This window comes from Bos grunniens, chromosome 10, assembly GCF_055505025.1.
Source record: "Bos grunniens cultivar Pamir isolate PY7600 chromosome 10, Bosgru_T2T1.0, whole genome shotgun sequence".
Lineage (NCBI taxonomy): Eukaryota > Metazoa > Chordata > Mammalia > Artiodactyla > Bovidae > Bos > Bos grunniens.
In genome coordinates, this window is record NC_141174.1 from 67782521 (window position 1) to 67796320 (window position 13800).

Genomic DNA, 13800 nt, shown 5'->3' on the forward strand with positions numbered 1-13800 from the left:
CCAACTACACAGAATCTTCCCCACCCAGAGATGGAACTCTAGTCTCTTATGCCTCTTGCATTGGCAAACGGATTCTTTACCACTGCACCACGAAATGGGACTAAATTAAAAGGCCCAGGAAACTAGTGCACTGGATTTCTAAATCCCATCTTTCTTAAATAACTTCAGCTACACCCAAGGCCTGATGGACGAGACTGGGCTCCGTGCCCAGGTGGCAACGACGACATGGAATTATCAGCCTCAGGCAGCCCCAGCTGAAGAGATAAAGAGTAGTTAACGACAGCATTAAAACATGCGAAGCCCCGGAGGAGAACCGGGCTTGTCCACCGAAGCCAGACCCGGCTCCTCAGTGCCTGCCATTCCCCGCCTAGGCTATCAGGATGGTTGGTGAGAGGGGGGGCAAGATGGCGCCGTCCTTCCCCTCTCCTAGGCTGAGCGTGAGGGCGGGGCCGCGCGCGTCACGTGACCGCGCTCGCGAGCGGCGCGCTCCCCATTGCCCCAGGCGCACGGCAGGAGTCCGGTGCCTTCGCAAACGGTGGCTCTGCACTTCTAGGGGTGTCTTCTCGTGTCCCCGCAAAGTCTGGAGTCTCTCTCGCTGCAGCTGAGAGCCGGAGCGGGTCCAGGAAACGGGGCACTGGGCCGTGCAGAAGCAAAAGGGCTGCAGAACAAGATCCCTGCAGCTCGCTCTGAGGCAGGAGGTCTGAGCACTCAGCGAGGGGCTGGGCAGGAGACCTCGCGGGCATTCTGAGGGACAACTGGGCCGGGCGTTGAGGGCGAGGCTGTTGGAGAGGTTCAGAGCTTTTCACCCTGACCATGAGCGCTGTGAGGGGCTCCAGGGTCCTCTCGGGACTCCAAGCGTTTGACTTGGCCATTTTCCGGGTTTCCCATGGCCATCTAGCCTCGAAGCCAGCAGAACTGAAAAAGGGCTTCAGCCAAATGTTTTCTTCCCTCTGAGGAGAGGGCCTGAGTATGTCAGTCTGAGACTCGAGAGGACCTTCGGTGGTAGGAGCTGAGGTTGAAGAGGGCGGCGGGAGCAAAGAGCGCCCTCCTTGACTATCAGAAACCTGTGTTTCCCTCTCTGCTAAGTGGTCTTGGCGGAGCTGACCACCCAGGAGGGACGGACGACGCTTGGCGGGCTCTGACCGTGCCGCCTTCATGTGGCTGCTGACGGGGACCCGGGAGGGAGCGGGCATGGGGCGAAGCCTCGCCCTCTCAGCTCCCCGCCTCCCAGGAGTCGGGGCTGGCGATGTGGAGACCTGAGGGGACCCGCGGCTGCCCGGGGTTCTCCAGGACTCCACCAGGCACCCGAGCGTTCCTCCACGCCCGGGGCTGGAGAAGGTGGCGCCGGGGTCCCAGGCGAGCGCACGGGCGGGCGACGACTGAGCGGGAGCCCCAGCCTCGCCATGGGCCATAACGGTAGCTGGATTTCCAGAAATGCCAGCGAGCCACGCAACGCGTCCAGCGCCGAGGTGGCGGGCGCCAACCGCAGCGCGCTCGGGGAGTTTGGCGAGGCGCAGCTGTACCGCCAGTTCACCACCACCGTGCAAGTCGTCATCTTCATAGGCTCGCTGCTCGGTAAGCCGCCCGCCGGGGCGCCTCCCGGGTGGGCTTCCCCGAGAGCTCAGGCTGGGAGAGCCGGGATCGGGGGTCGCTGGAGCCTCCTTGGGTTTCGGGATGCCTGGAAAAAGTGCAAATAGTTGAAGGCAGTTTAAGAATGCCAGGGTAACTGAAGGGAAGTTAAGCAGGGATGGTCGACTGCAGCGCCCAAGCTGGAAACAAGAGTTCCGGTAGGGTTTGGTCCAGAGTGGAGGACCAGTTGCCTGGTCCCGGCCGAGGTCAACCTCTCCAGGCGGCTTTTTGAGGACCGCTTTGGGATGGGCACGGGGTTGTGCCCATCATACTTAACATCCTGGGTACCATGGCGGGGCGCTGGCCCCGACCTCTTGTTTACAAATACAGAGCCACAAAGCTTCAGTTTTGTTGCTGATGACTGATGTGTTTTGCGCTCCTATCTATTCTTTGTATACATTTTTGTCCCCCCCCCCCCCCCCCCGGAACCTTATTTTGCACGCTTTAAAAAAAAATGGCTTACTTCTTCGGAACACCAACCTCCTGGTAAACAACCTTGTGGAGTTAAGCTCTGTGTTGCCTTCAGATATTTTTAAACCCCGAAACGAAAAAAATCCCAATATACTTTTCTCCCTAGGTTTTTTTTTGTTTTTAAAGTACAGGATAAAGGCAGGAGAAAAAACACAAAACACTACACACAACAAATTTAGGAATACTTGTTGGGGGAGGAAAAGACCAACGAAATGAAATGAGTGGTTAGTAAAAATATTAGTGCACTAATGTGAGAATTACCTGAACTTATGGTAGCTACTCTTTCAATGATAAATGATACAATGAATATTCATTTTTGTCTCTGCTTTTTAATATGCTGTCTACGTTTGTCAAAGCTTTTCTTCCATTTTGTTGTTCATGTTGCATATTACTTGTAAATATGTGGCTTCCTTTCAAATATAAATTCTCTGATAATGGCATTTAAAGGTTGTGAAAAGATTGTAATTATGTGTGATATTATGGCCAAGAGCAGTCTTAAAGTTTCAAAGTAGGAATGGATTACTTTTTTGTAGACACCTGTGAATTTCCATGGAAACCAAGATCATTGACATCAAAAAGACCATGAAACATCAACTATACCCCAATTTAAAAGAAAAAGAAAGAATAACACACCGTAGTAAATAAAAAAACAGACTATGAAAGAATTGTTTTTAATTTCCTTATGTAACTTCTGTAATTGTCATCATCCTGTCCCATTTATCTTTCACTTTTTGTCATGAGGACGTTTTCAGGAGGTGACACTAATGGGCTATATATAGATTTATGTGTGTATGTTGTGTGTTTTTATGAGTGGAATACGTATGCACAATAACAAAGCAAAAGCTTGTGTCCCAAATATTTTCAATATTCACTTAACAAACAGTAAACACTGAACGCCAACTGGGTATCAGGCACAATGCACTACAGATTTTTGAGAGTTAAATTCTAGTATTGCCACATTTACTTAAAGAGTAGATTATTATTGGGGAGGCAGTAGAAGTGGCTGCATTTTTATTTCTGCATTTATTCTGCATATATATATATATGCAGAGAATATATATAGAGAATGTTTTGTTTTTTTCATTGGTAGCTTTAACCCTGAAGAAAGATGGTGCCTAGAGAAATTTTCTCAGAGGTTGAATCTAAAAACTTTAGTACTGTTGAAATAGAAAACAGCATGTATATAAAGGACAGAACCAACAATGCACAGTTAACTAATGCTTTGCTTCCCATGTACTTTCAGTTCTGGTAACTTGCATTGGATTCAAGAATTCCTAGGTAAATATGCCCTTAATTGAACTTTTTCCACATAGCACTTTAATTGACATGCAAAAACTGCTTTTATGGATATCTTCAAAGAGAAGACTGATTTTGCTCCTGATCTTTGGTTTATACTTGACTTGACCTAGTCAGGATTCTCCCTTACACATGACTTAAGCCCTTCTGAGAGAGAATTCCATTTGCTCCTTTTTATTTTTTATAAGAAGTATAAATATGGTTAAATTTGTAGAAATTGAAAGTCAGAGAACTTGTGCAAACGTGAAAGGCATTTCTGGTTTTCATAAAAGCTTAGCTACGTAGCATTGCCCTGTGCACTTGTTACTGGTATTATTGGTTCATTGTTCTCTGAGGATTTGACCCATACAGACATGTCTATGTCATTAAATCCTGGTAAATGCCAGTTGAGGCTCTCAGAGCTTAAGTTCCAGAGCCACGTGTAGTCAGTTGCATGGCAAGTAAACTTGGGAAGCCTAGTTTCATGAAGCCCCAAAACAGAGAAAAATTATCCCAGAAGAATCTAGGATAAAAAGTAAACAGAAGAGTGAACAGTATTTGGAATAGCATATGACACTGATTTAATCTGCTTGTTTCCCTTGCCTCTAAACATGGGAGAATGAATTTTTCCCTTTAAGTAAATTCAAATATACTTCCCATATTGTCAACATAGATTTTTTTGTTGGGATTTCCAGAAACCTGCTATATGTGAAAATTTCTTTGTACTGTTGACATCTTACAGCTTCTTTTGAAAACTGTTTTAGTGCCTTGTATGAGAAAAAATAACGTCAAGGAATAGCTATAATATTTCAACTCTAGAGAACATTATTTGCTGTGTTGAAAATGAACTCGAGAATTGTATATAATATTATTCAAATAATGCCTTTTGAAGGTTTATGTGAGTGTCTCTCAGCCTTTTTGTGCAACATCTTGGGATGTCTTCAGATATACTGTAGATGTTGAAAGAGAATCAAATAGTTTAGTTTGCCCTTTGATAAATATATAGCATTAGTAGTGAGCAATGTGAAATCAAAGACAAAAAAAGAATTGGAACCATCATTTCCAATAAATGTCTTGGATCTAACTCCTCAGAGTTGATCTTTTTCTTTTCCCTTATTCTCTTTGGATTCACAGTCCAAGGACCTGGAGAGCTGGACCCATTCTGGTGCTTTGACTTGAAAAAGGTCAGTGGCTGTGACCTAGTGTATTGCCTCTCAGCTGCTTCTGGACAGATTGCCTCTTACCTGTTATTATCATCATTGGAGGCATTTAGATTTTTATAAATGAATTTGCTCTTATTTAAAGAAAATTAGCACTGTAGACAATAGCCAACAAGTGTGTATCCTACCCTGAAATTTATTTTAAAATAGAAAAATCAGCCTGCCGTCCTCTTGCCAAACCACCATATGTGCTGTTCTTAATTTTAACCTATCTCCCTTTTCTTTAGCAATAGTCTACTGTAAACAGACTATACCTATGTGAAGTTGATGACCTCAAATAAAGGTTCAAGTTGTCTGTTGTGTGATTTCTTGAGATGGTCATGGAAGTAATAATTTCAAAGGAAAGAGGGAGGGAAATTATATGTTGAATTGATTTGACCAATGATATGGAGAACACTATTTTTATTCATGATTGTCTGTAATCATTCAGCAAAATTATATGGAGTACCAGCAGTGTTCATGGCACTTATTTGACAGAGAAATATATTTGTGCTTTTGATACTAGTTGAAATTAACCAGTTAATAGCTGGATAGTTCTTGGAGCTCCTTAGTTAAATTTTTGAGAGAAACAATGTTACTGCTGGTTTGTGTTCATAAGGCAAGGATGTGTTCATTCATACAAGGATGATTTTTCATAATTATATACAATAAGTATGTTGGCCATAATTATAGCCAATAACAATGTAATATTAAGTCTGTATACATACATACATACATATATATGTATATATATATGTGGCTTCCCTGGTGACTCAGTGGTAAAGAATTCGCTTGCCAGTGCAGGAGATGCAAGAGACGTGGGTTCAATCCCTAGGTCAGGAAGATCTCTTGGAGTAGGAAATGGCAACCTACTTCAGTATCCTTGCCTGGAAAGTTCCCTGGATGGAGAAGCCTGGCAATCCACAGTCCATGAGGCCACCAAGAGTCAGACACAACTGAGCATGCATACACACACACACACACACACACACACACACACACACACACTATATATGATAGTAAATATGATAATATATATGATACTATAATATAATAAATATATTGTTGTTGTTGTTCAGTTGCTCAGTAGTGTCCAACTCTTGGCAACTCCATGAACTGCAGCATGCCAAACTTCCCTGTCCTTCACCATCTCCAGAGCTTGCTCAAACTCATTTCCATTGAGTTGGTGTGCCATCCAATCATCTTGTTTTCTGTCATCCCCTTCTCTTCCTGCCTTCAATCTTTGCCAGCATCAGGGTATTTTCTAATGAGTCAGTTTTTTGCATCAGGTGGCCAAAGTATTGGAGCTTCAGCTTCAGCATCAGTCCTTCCAATGAATATTCAGGACTGATTTCCTTTAGGATTGACTGGTTTGATTTCCTTGCAGTCCAAGGGACTCTCAAAAGTCTTCTCCAACCCCACAGTTCAAAAGCATCAGTCCTTAAGCACTTAGCTTTCTTTATGGTCCAACTCTCACATCCATACATGACTGCTGAAAAAGCCATAGCTTTGACTAGATGGACCTTTGTTGGCAAAGTAATGTCTCTGCTTTTAAATATGCTGTCTAGGTTGGTCATATCTTTTTTTCCAAAGAGCAAACATTTTTTAATTTCATGGCTGTAGTCACTGTCTGAAGTGGTTTCGGAGCCCAGAAAAATAAAGTTTGTCAGTGTTTTCATTGTTTCCCCATCTATTTTCCATGGAGTGATGGGATTGGGTGCCATGATTTATAGTTACTTGAATATTGAGTTTTAAGCCAACTTTTCCACTCTCCTCTTTCACTTTCATCAAGAGGCTCTTTAGTTACTCTTCATTTTCTGCTTTTAAGGTGGTATCATCTGTATATCTGAGGTTATTGATATTTCTCCCAGCAGTCTTGATTCCATTCTGAGCTTCATCCAGCCCAACATTTCTCATGATATACTTACATGTACAGCATGTAAGTTAAATAAGCAGGGTGACAGTATACATCCTTGATGTACTCCTCTCGCGATTTGGAACCAGTCCATTATTTTATGTCTGGTTCTAACTGTTGCTTCTTGACCTGCATACAGATTTCTCAGGAGGCAGGTAAAGTGGTCTGGAATTCCCATCTCTTGAAGAATTTTCCGCAGTTTGTTGTGATCCACGCTGTCAAAGTCTTTGGCATAGTCAATAAAGCAGAAGTAGATGTTTTTCTGAAACTCTCTTGCTTTTTCTATGATCCAGTGGATGTTAGCAGTTTGATCTCTGGTTCTGCTTTTTCTGAATCCATCTTGAACATCTGGAAGTTCTTGATTCACATACTGTTGAAGCCTTGTTTGGAGAATTTTGAGCATTACTTTGCTAGTGCGTGAAATGAGTGCCAATTGCGTGGTAGTTTGAACATTCTTTGCCATTGCCTTTCTTTGGGATTGGAATGAAAACTGACCTTTTCCAGTCCTGTGGCTACTGCTGAGATTTCCAGATTTGATAGCATATTGAGTGCAGCACTTTGACAGCATCATTTTTTAGTATTTGAAATAGCTCAGCTGGAATTCCATCACTTCTACTAGCTTTGTTTGTAGTGATGCTCCCTAAGGCCCATTTGACTTCGCACTCCAAGATGTCTTACTCTAGGTAAGTGACCACACCGTCGTGGTTATCTGACTCATTAAGATCTTTTCTGTATAGTTCTGCCTATTCTTGCCACCTCTTCTTAATATCTTCTGCTTCTGTTAGGTCTATACTGTTTCTGTCCTTTATTCTGCTCATCTTTGCATAAAATGTTCTTTGCATGATATAAATATATATATCATGATAAATATCTTTACCATAATTATAGCCAGTAATAATGTGATATCATCAGCCTTATTATACCTGTTTTTTTCTGTTTTTGGTATGTCTAGAAGCCTAGTAGACTACTTCAAGAATATGGTGTCCTGAATTGACCTAAGGAGTTTAAAGTGGTGAGGTCAATAGTTATCAGTCTGGGTAGATGAACTCCTAATATACTGACTCAAGCTGCCTCATGTTGCCTTTGATTTCCATGTGCTATATGCATTTCACCACGCCATTCTTTTATAATGTTATCTGTAATATGCAGGAAAGCAGTCTGACTTCCATCTGAATGAAATGCTTTTGATAATCCTTTGTTTTTCCTTTCTAGGCCTTGAATTTACCAATTCTTCTGGAAATTCTACTGTGAAAATATAAAAAAAAACTATTAAAATTAAAATTTATGTATTACACATTTCACCCAATTATAGTATACGGTTCAATGGTTTTTAGTATATTCATGGAATTATGCAGCCATCACCACTATTTAATTTCAGGAAACTTTTTAATACCTGCCCCCCAAAGAAATCACATATCCGTAGTAGTTGCTTCTCATTTCCTCCAAATATCCTGAGCCCTAGCTATGCACTGTACTGCACAGCCATTCCTATCTGTTTCCTTCTCCTTGCATCTCTGTATTCTCTGAGACACAACAGTATTGAAATTAAGCCAGTTAATAATCCTGCACTGGCCTCTAAGTGTTCAAGTGAAAGGAAGAATTGCATGTATCTCACTTTACATCAAAAGCTAGAATAATTAAGGTTAGTGAGAAAGGCATGCTGAAAACTAAAATAGGGTGAAAGTAAGGCTTCTTGTGCTAAACAGTTAGCCAAGTTGTAAATGCAAGAAAAATTTTTCAAGGAAATTAAAAATGCTACTCCAGTGAATACATAAATAGAAAGTAAAACAGCCTTATTGCTGATATGGAGAAAGTTTAGTGGTTTGGGTAGAAGATCAAACCAGCCACTACATTCTCTTAAGCCAAAGCCTAATCCAGAGCAAAGCCCTAACTTTATTCAATTTTGTAAAGGCTGAGAGAGGTAAGGTAGCTTCAGAAGAAAAGTTTGAAGTTAGCAGAGGTTGATTGATAAGGTTTAAGGAAAGAAGCCATCTTCATAACATTAAAGTGCAAGGTGTACCAACAAGTGCTAATATAGAAACTGCAGTAAGTTATCCAGAAGATCTGGCTAAGATAATGAATAAAAGTGGCCACTAACCTATAGACTTTCAGTGTAGACAAAACAACTTTGTATTGGAAGAAGATGCCATCTAGGACTTTCATAACTAGAAAGGAGAAGTCAGAGCTGGGCTTCAAGCTTCAAATAGGCTGACACTTATTAGGGTTTAATGTAGCTGGTGACTTGAAGTTGAAGCTGATACTCACCATTCTGAAAATCCTAGAGCCCTTAAGAATTATTCCAGATGTACTCTGCCTGTGCTCTGTAAATGGAACCCAAAGCCGAAATCACTGCACATCTATTTACATGGTTTACTGAATACTTTAAGCTTACTGTTGAGACCTACTGCTCAGAGGAAAAGATTCCTTTAAAAATATTACTGGTCATTAACAATGAGCTCTTGGGCACCTAGTCACCCAAGAGCTCTGATGAAGATGTGCAATGAGATTCATGTTGGTTTCATGCTTGCTAACACAATACCCATTCTGCAGCCCGTATATCAAGATGTACTTTAGACTTTCAGGTCTTATTCTTTAAGAAATATATTTTGTAAGGCTATAGCTGCCAGGATAATGATTCCTTTGATAGATCTGGGTGAAATAAATTGAAAACCTTCTGGAAAGGATACACCATTCTAGACGCCATTAAGAACACTTGTGATTCATGAGAAGAGGTCAAAATATCAACAACAGAGGTTTAGAAGGAGTTGATTGCAAGCCTCATGGATGACTTTGAAGGGTTCAAGACTTCAGTGGAGGAAGTAATTGCAGATGTGGTAGAAACAGCTAGAGAGCTAAGAATTAGAAATGGAGCCTGAAGATGTGACTAAATTGCGGCTATCTTATGATAAAACTTGAACAGATGAGAACTTACATCTTATGAATGAGCAGGGAAAGTAGTTTTCTTGAGATGAAATCTATTCCTGTTAAAGATGCTGTGAAGACTGCTGAAATGATAGTAAAGGATTTAGAATATGACATAAATATAGTTGATAAAGCAGTGGCAGGGTTTGAGAGGATTGACTACAACTTCGAAAGAAGTTCTACTGTGGGTAAAATCCTATCAAACAGTATTGCATGCTACAGAGAAGTCATTTGTGAAATGAAAAGTCAATCAATGAGGCAAACTTCATTGTCTTATTTTTAGAAATTGCCAAAGCCACCTCAACCTTCAGCAGCCACCACCCTGATCAGTCGGCAGCCATCTACATGGAGGCAAGATCCCTCATCGGCAAAAATATTATGGCTTGTTGAAGATTCAGATGATGGTTAGCATTTTTTAGCAATAAAGTTTTTTTTTTTGGTGTATTTGAACATTATTAAATAGGTTTTCTCTTGTAGACACTTTATTTTATAAATAACAATAGGTATAAGTAGTAGTATTAAAGTAGTGTGACCTATGAAGTTTGTAGACATTAAAAAAAAGTTTGGAGTAAATTATATAGATTAAAAAGTTTGAAATATGGCAATAAAGTATTTTTTAATTGAGGTATGTACATTGTGCTTTTAGACATGCTATTGCACATTTAATAGACTTACAATATAGTATAAACATAACTTTCATATCCACTAGGAAACTAAAAATTCATGTGACTCGCTTTACTGCAGTATTCCCTTGTTTGCATTGGTCTAGAACTGAACCCACAGTATTTTGGGGGTATGCCTGCATATGTTGAGAGTTAAGGTATAGTAGGGCTTCTTAGGTGGTGCTAGTTGTAAAAGAACCTGCCTGTCAATGCAGGAGACATAAGAGGGTTTGATCCCTGGGTTTGGAAGATCCCCTGGAGAAGGGCATGACAACCCACACCAGTATTCTTGCCTGGAAAAATCCCATGGACAGAGAAGACTGGCGGGCCACAGTTCATAGGGTTGCACAGAGTGGGACATGACTTAAGTGACTTAGCACAGCCCAGCACAGAACGTTTTAATGCTGGTAGACAAAGCAACTAACTAATTTATTGTCTGAAAATTTCACCTTTAATTATTATTATTTTTGATCCCAGAGTCTCAACTCCAAATAGTCATGGTTCTGCAAGAAATATCCTTTTACTTTATTGGAATTTTGTAGAAAGGGAGGAAATTTGTCTCAAAATGAGAACAAACAGATATGGCTTTGTTTTTCTCTGGGGTGTCCAAGTCTCTGAAATTATCTCTTCCATCGAGTTTGCTCAAGAGTTTCTCTACATGTCATTATTCTGAATAAGTCATTTAGATTGGTTGTGACTGGAAGCTGTTGTGAAAATCGTTTTATTGTCAAGGAACTTCCAGATTGGCTGGATGGAAAATCTTTGTTAGCAATAAAGTATAAAATCTGAGAGGAGTTTTTGACTAGGCTGAAAGGCATGAGTAACTCTAGGTGAAACCTAAAAAGTAAGGATTTACCCTAGGCAAAACTGAAGAGTAAGAAAACTGTCTTTGAAAAATCAACACCTGTTTTCAGAGTTTTTCTGTTCTCATATTCACTCCATCTCTTTCAGACACCTCTTGTTTTCTTCTTGTCCTTTTGGATGCCCAGTGACCTTGGTCTGAATTGCTTACTTGTCTTCCCTCTTTCAAACTTAAAGGGAACTGAATTCCATTCCCTCATGGTGGTGTGCTAAATAAATAAACCACTTCAGACATCGATGTTTACAGATATTATTGCATTAATATATTGACCTTAAGAGTACTATTAAAAAAAATCACTATCTTAAGCAAAAAGTGTGACTACATTGAGCATTTCATGTATTGACATGTGTTGAGAAGAAATGGATGGAGTGGATCTTTTTGGAACTTCTAGGGACATCATCATATAGGCAAGACTGTGACTGCATGTAGGGCATTTAGAAAAGTTGAGGGTATAAGCACACACCTGGCATGTAAAGGGGCAGGAGGGTATCAGTTTATACTAGTGTCTTGCTCTCTTTTTCATGGTTTTACTTCCCTCTTGTATAATTTCAGACGTATTGTTTCAGATTGTTATCTTGGGATGTCTTATTGTGTCTGCTGATTCTTTCTTGTGGTGGATCATTTCCTTGAATGCTTGTAAGTTTTTAATTGTGAGTCCATCTCCTTTTTCTGAAGGATTCTGTGAGGTCTTGGCTGTACAAGTGACCTTCAGTTTCACATTTGTTTCTGCCAGATATCATAGGGCCATCACTAGCCCAAGACCTCAACTGCAGGAAAAGGTTCATTTCTTTGTCATCTCTTTGAGGTAGAGGATGCAGTTTTTCACCCTCTCTTTCACTGAGGTGGCCACTCTTGAAGGATTCTGGCTTCATGCAAGGATTTCATTCCAACTACCTGCTTCAAGGAGTGTCCAGCCTCATTCAGTTTGTGTGTAGCTGTAGAAACCCAAAGTTAACTGTTAGAGCCTATTTCCTGATCTGAAAATCGCCCCTCAGTGCAAGCTCTTCTGTCTTTCTTTTAGGCAACTGGAGATTTCCCCTTTATTTCTTATAAGGTTTGCAATGAATTTAAAGATCTCTTTTGTTTTATCCAATACTTCTAGGTGTTTGTAGCAGTGTTCTAAGTTCTGTCATGGAGCCAGAATTGGAAGTTGGAGAATTGTTGTATTGTTCAGTAACTCAAGTCATGTCTGACTCTTTGTGAACCCATGGACTGCAGCACGCCAGGCTTCCCTGTCCTTCACCATCTCCAGAGCTTGCTCAAACTCATATCCATTGAGTCAGTGATGCTATCCAACCATCTCATCCTCTGTTGTCCCCTTTTCTTCCTCCCTCCAATCTTTCGCAGCCTCAGGGTCTTTTCCAATGAGTCAGCTCTTCGGATTAGGTGGCCAAAATATTGGAGCTTCAGCCTCAGCATCAGTCCCTGCAATGAATGTTCAGGATTGATTTCCTTTAGGATTGACTGGTTTGATCTTGCAGTCCAAGGGACTCTCAAGAGTCTTCTCTAACACCATAGTTCAAAAGCATCAATTCTTCAGCACTCAGTGTTCTTTATGGTCTACCTCTCACATCCATACATGACTGCTGAAAAATCCGTAGAGATCTTTGTTGGCAAAGTAATGTCTCTGCTTTTTAATATGCTGTATACGTTTGTCATAGCTTTTCTTCCAAGAAGAAAGTGTCTTAGTTGGAGAATAAGCAAAACATATTAAAATAGAAGGTGGAATGATTGCTAGATTTGATTTTAGGAGATCAGATCAGATCGGTCGCTCAGTCGTGTCCGACTCTTTGCGACCCCATGAATCGCAGCATGCCAGGCCTCCCTGTCCATCACCAACTCCCGGAGTTCACTCAGACTCACGTCCGTCGAGTCAGCGATGCCATCCAGCCATATCATCTTCTGTCGTCCTCTTCTCCTCCTGCCCCCAATCCCTCCCAGCATCAGAGTCTTTTCCAATGAGTCAACTCTTTGCATGAGGTGGCCAAAGTAGTGGAGTTTCAGCTTTAGTATCATTCCTTCCAAAGAAATCCCAGGGCTGATCTCCTTCAGAATGGACTGGTTGAATCTCCTTGCAGTCCAAGGGACTCTCAAGAGTCTTCTCCAACACCACAGTTCAAAAGCATCAATTCTTTAGTGCTCAGCCTTCTTCATAGTCCAACTCTCACATCCATACATGACCACAGGAAAAACCATAGCCTTGATTAGACGGACCTTTGTTGGCAAAATAATGTCTCTGCTTTTGAATATGCTATCTAGGTTGGTCATAACTTTCCTTCCAAGGAGTAAGTGTCTTTTAATTTCCTGGCTGCAGTCACCATCTGCAGTGATTTTGGAGCCCAGAAAAATAAAGTCTGACACTGTTTCCACTGTTTCCCCATCTATTTCCCATGCTACCATAAAATGGCATTAGCTCAGAATAGGGAAAATAAAAAAGTGGATGAGGAAATAGAGCTTAAGAAGGTTTAGGAATCTAGTCTAAAGAACATTAAGAGTATATATGTTGTGTGTTTAGTTGCTAAGTCATGTCTGACTCCTCTGTGACCCCATGGACTGTAGTCACCAGGTTCCTCTGTCCATGGGATTTCCCAGGCAAGAGTACTGGAGTGGATTACCATTTCCTTCTACAGGGGATCTTCTAGACCTGGGGATGGAACTTGTGTCTCTTGCATTGCAAGCAGATTATTTGCCACTGAGCCATTGGGACTTCAGTAAGTTTTTATTGAATAGATGAATGAGTAAAAGTTGTATGCTAGTTACTTTACACTCATAAAACATAAAAATTTCTTTTTCCTTCTAATCCCATAGTTCCTGGGTATCTGAGAATGTAGCTCCTAGGTCAGATGCAGAACCTACAACTTTGGG

General features: G+C 41.1%; 1 protein-coding gene across 5 annotated transcripts in view; it reads left to right on the forward strand.

Annotated features, from left to right (window-relative positions):
• The first annotated feature begins 476 nt into the window (after positions 1–476).
• Positions 477–13800, forward strand: part of GPR176 (G protein-coupled receptor 176) — a 123150-nt gene continuing 109826 nt past the window's right edge. The window contains exon 1 of one of the 5 annotated variants that reach the window (XM_086321944.1): positions 477–1575. In XM_086321944.1, the coding sequence (XP_086178070.1) occupies positions 1404–1575 (172 nt within the window). In that variant the 5' untranslated portion in view covers positions 477–1403. The remainder of the gene's footprint in view (positions 1576–13800) is intronic. The other 4 variants (XM_086321945.1, XM_086321948.1, XM_086321946.1 and 1 more) reach the window with 4 other exon arrangements.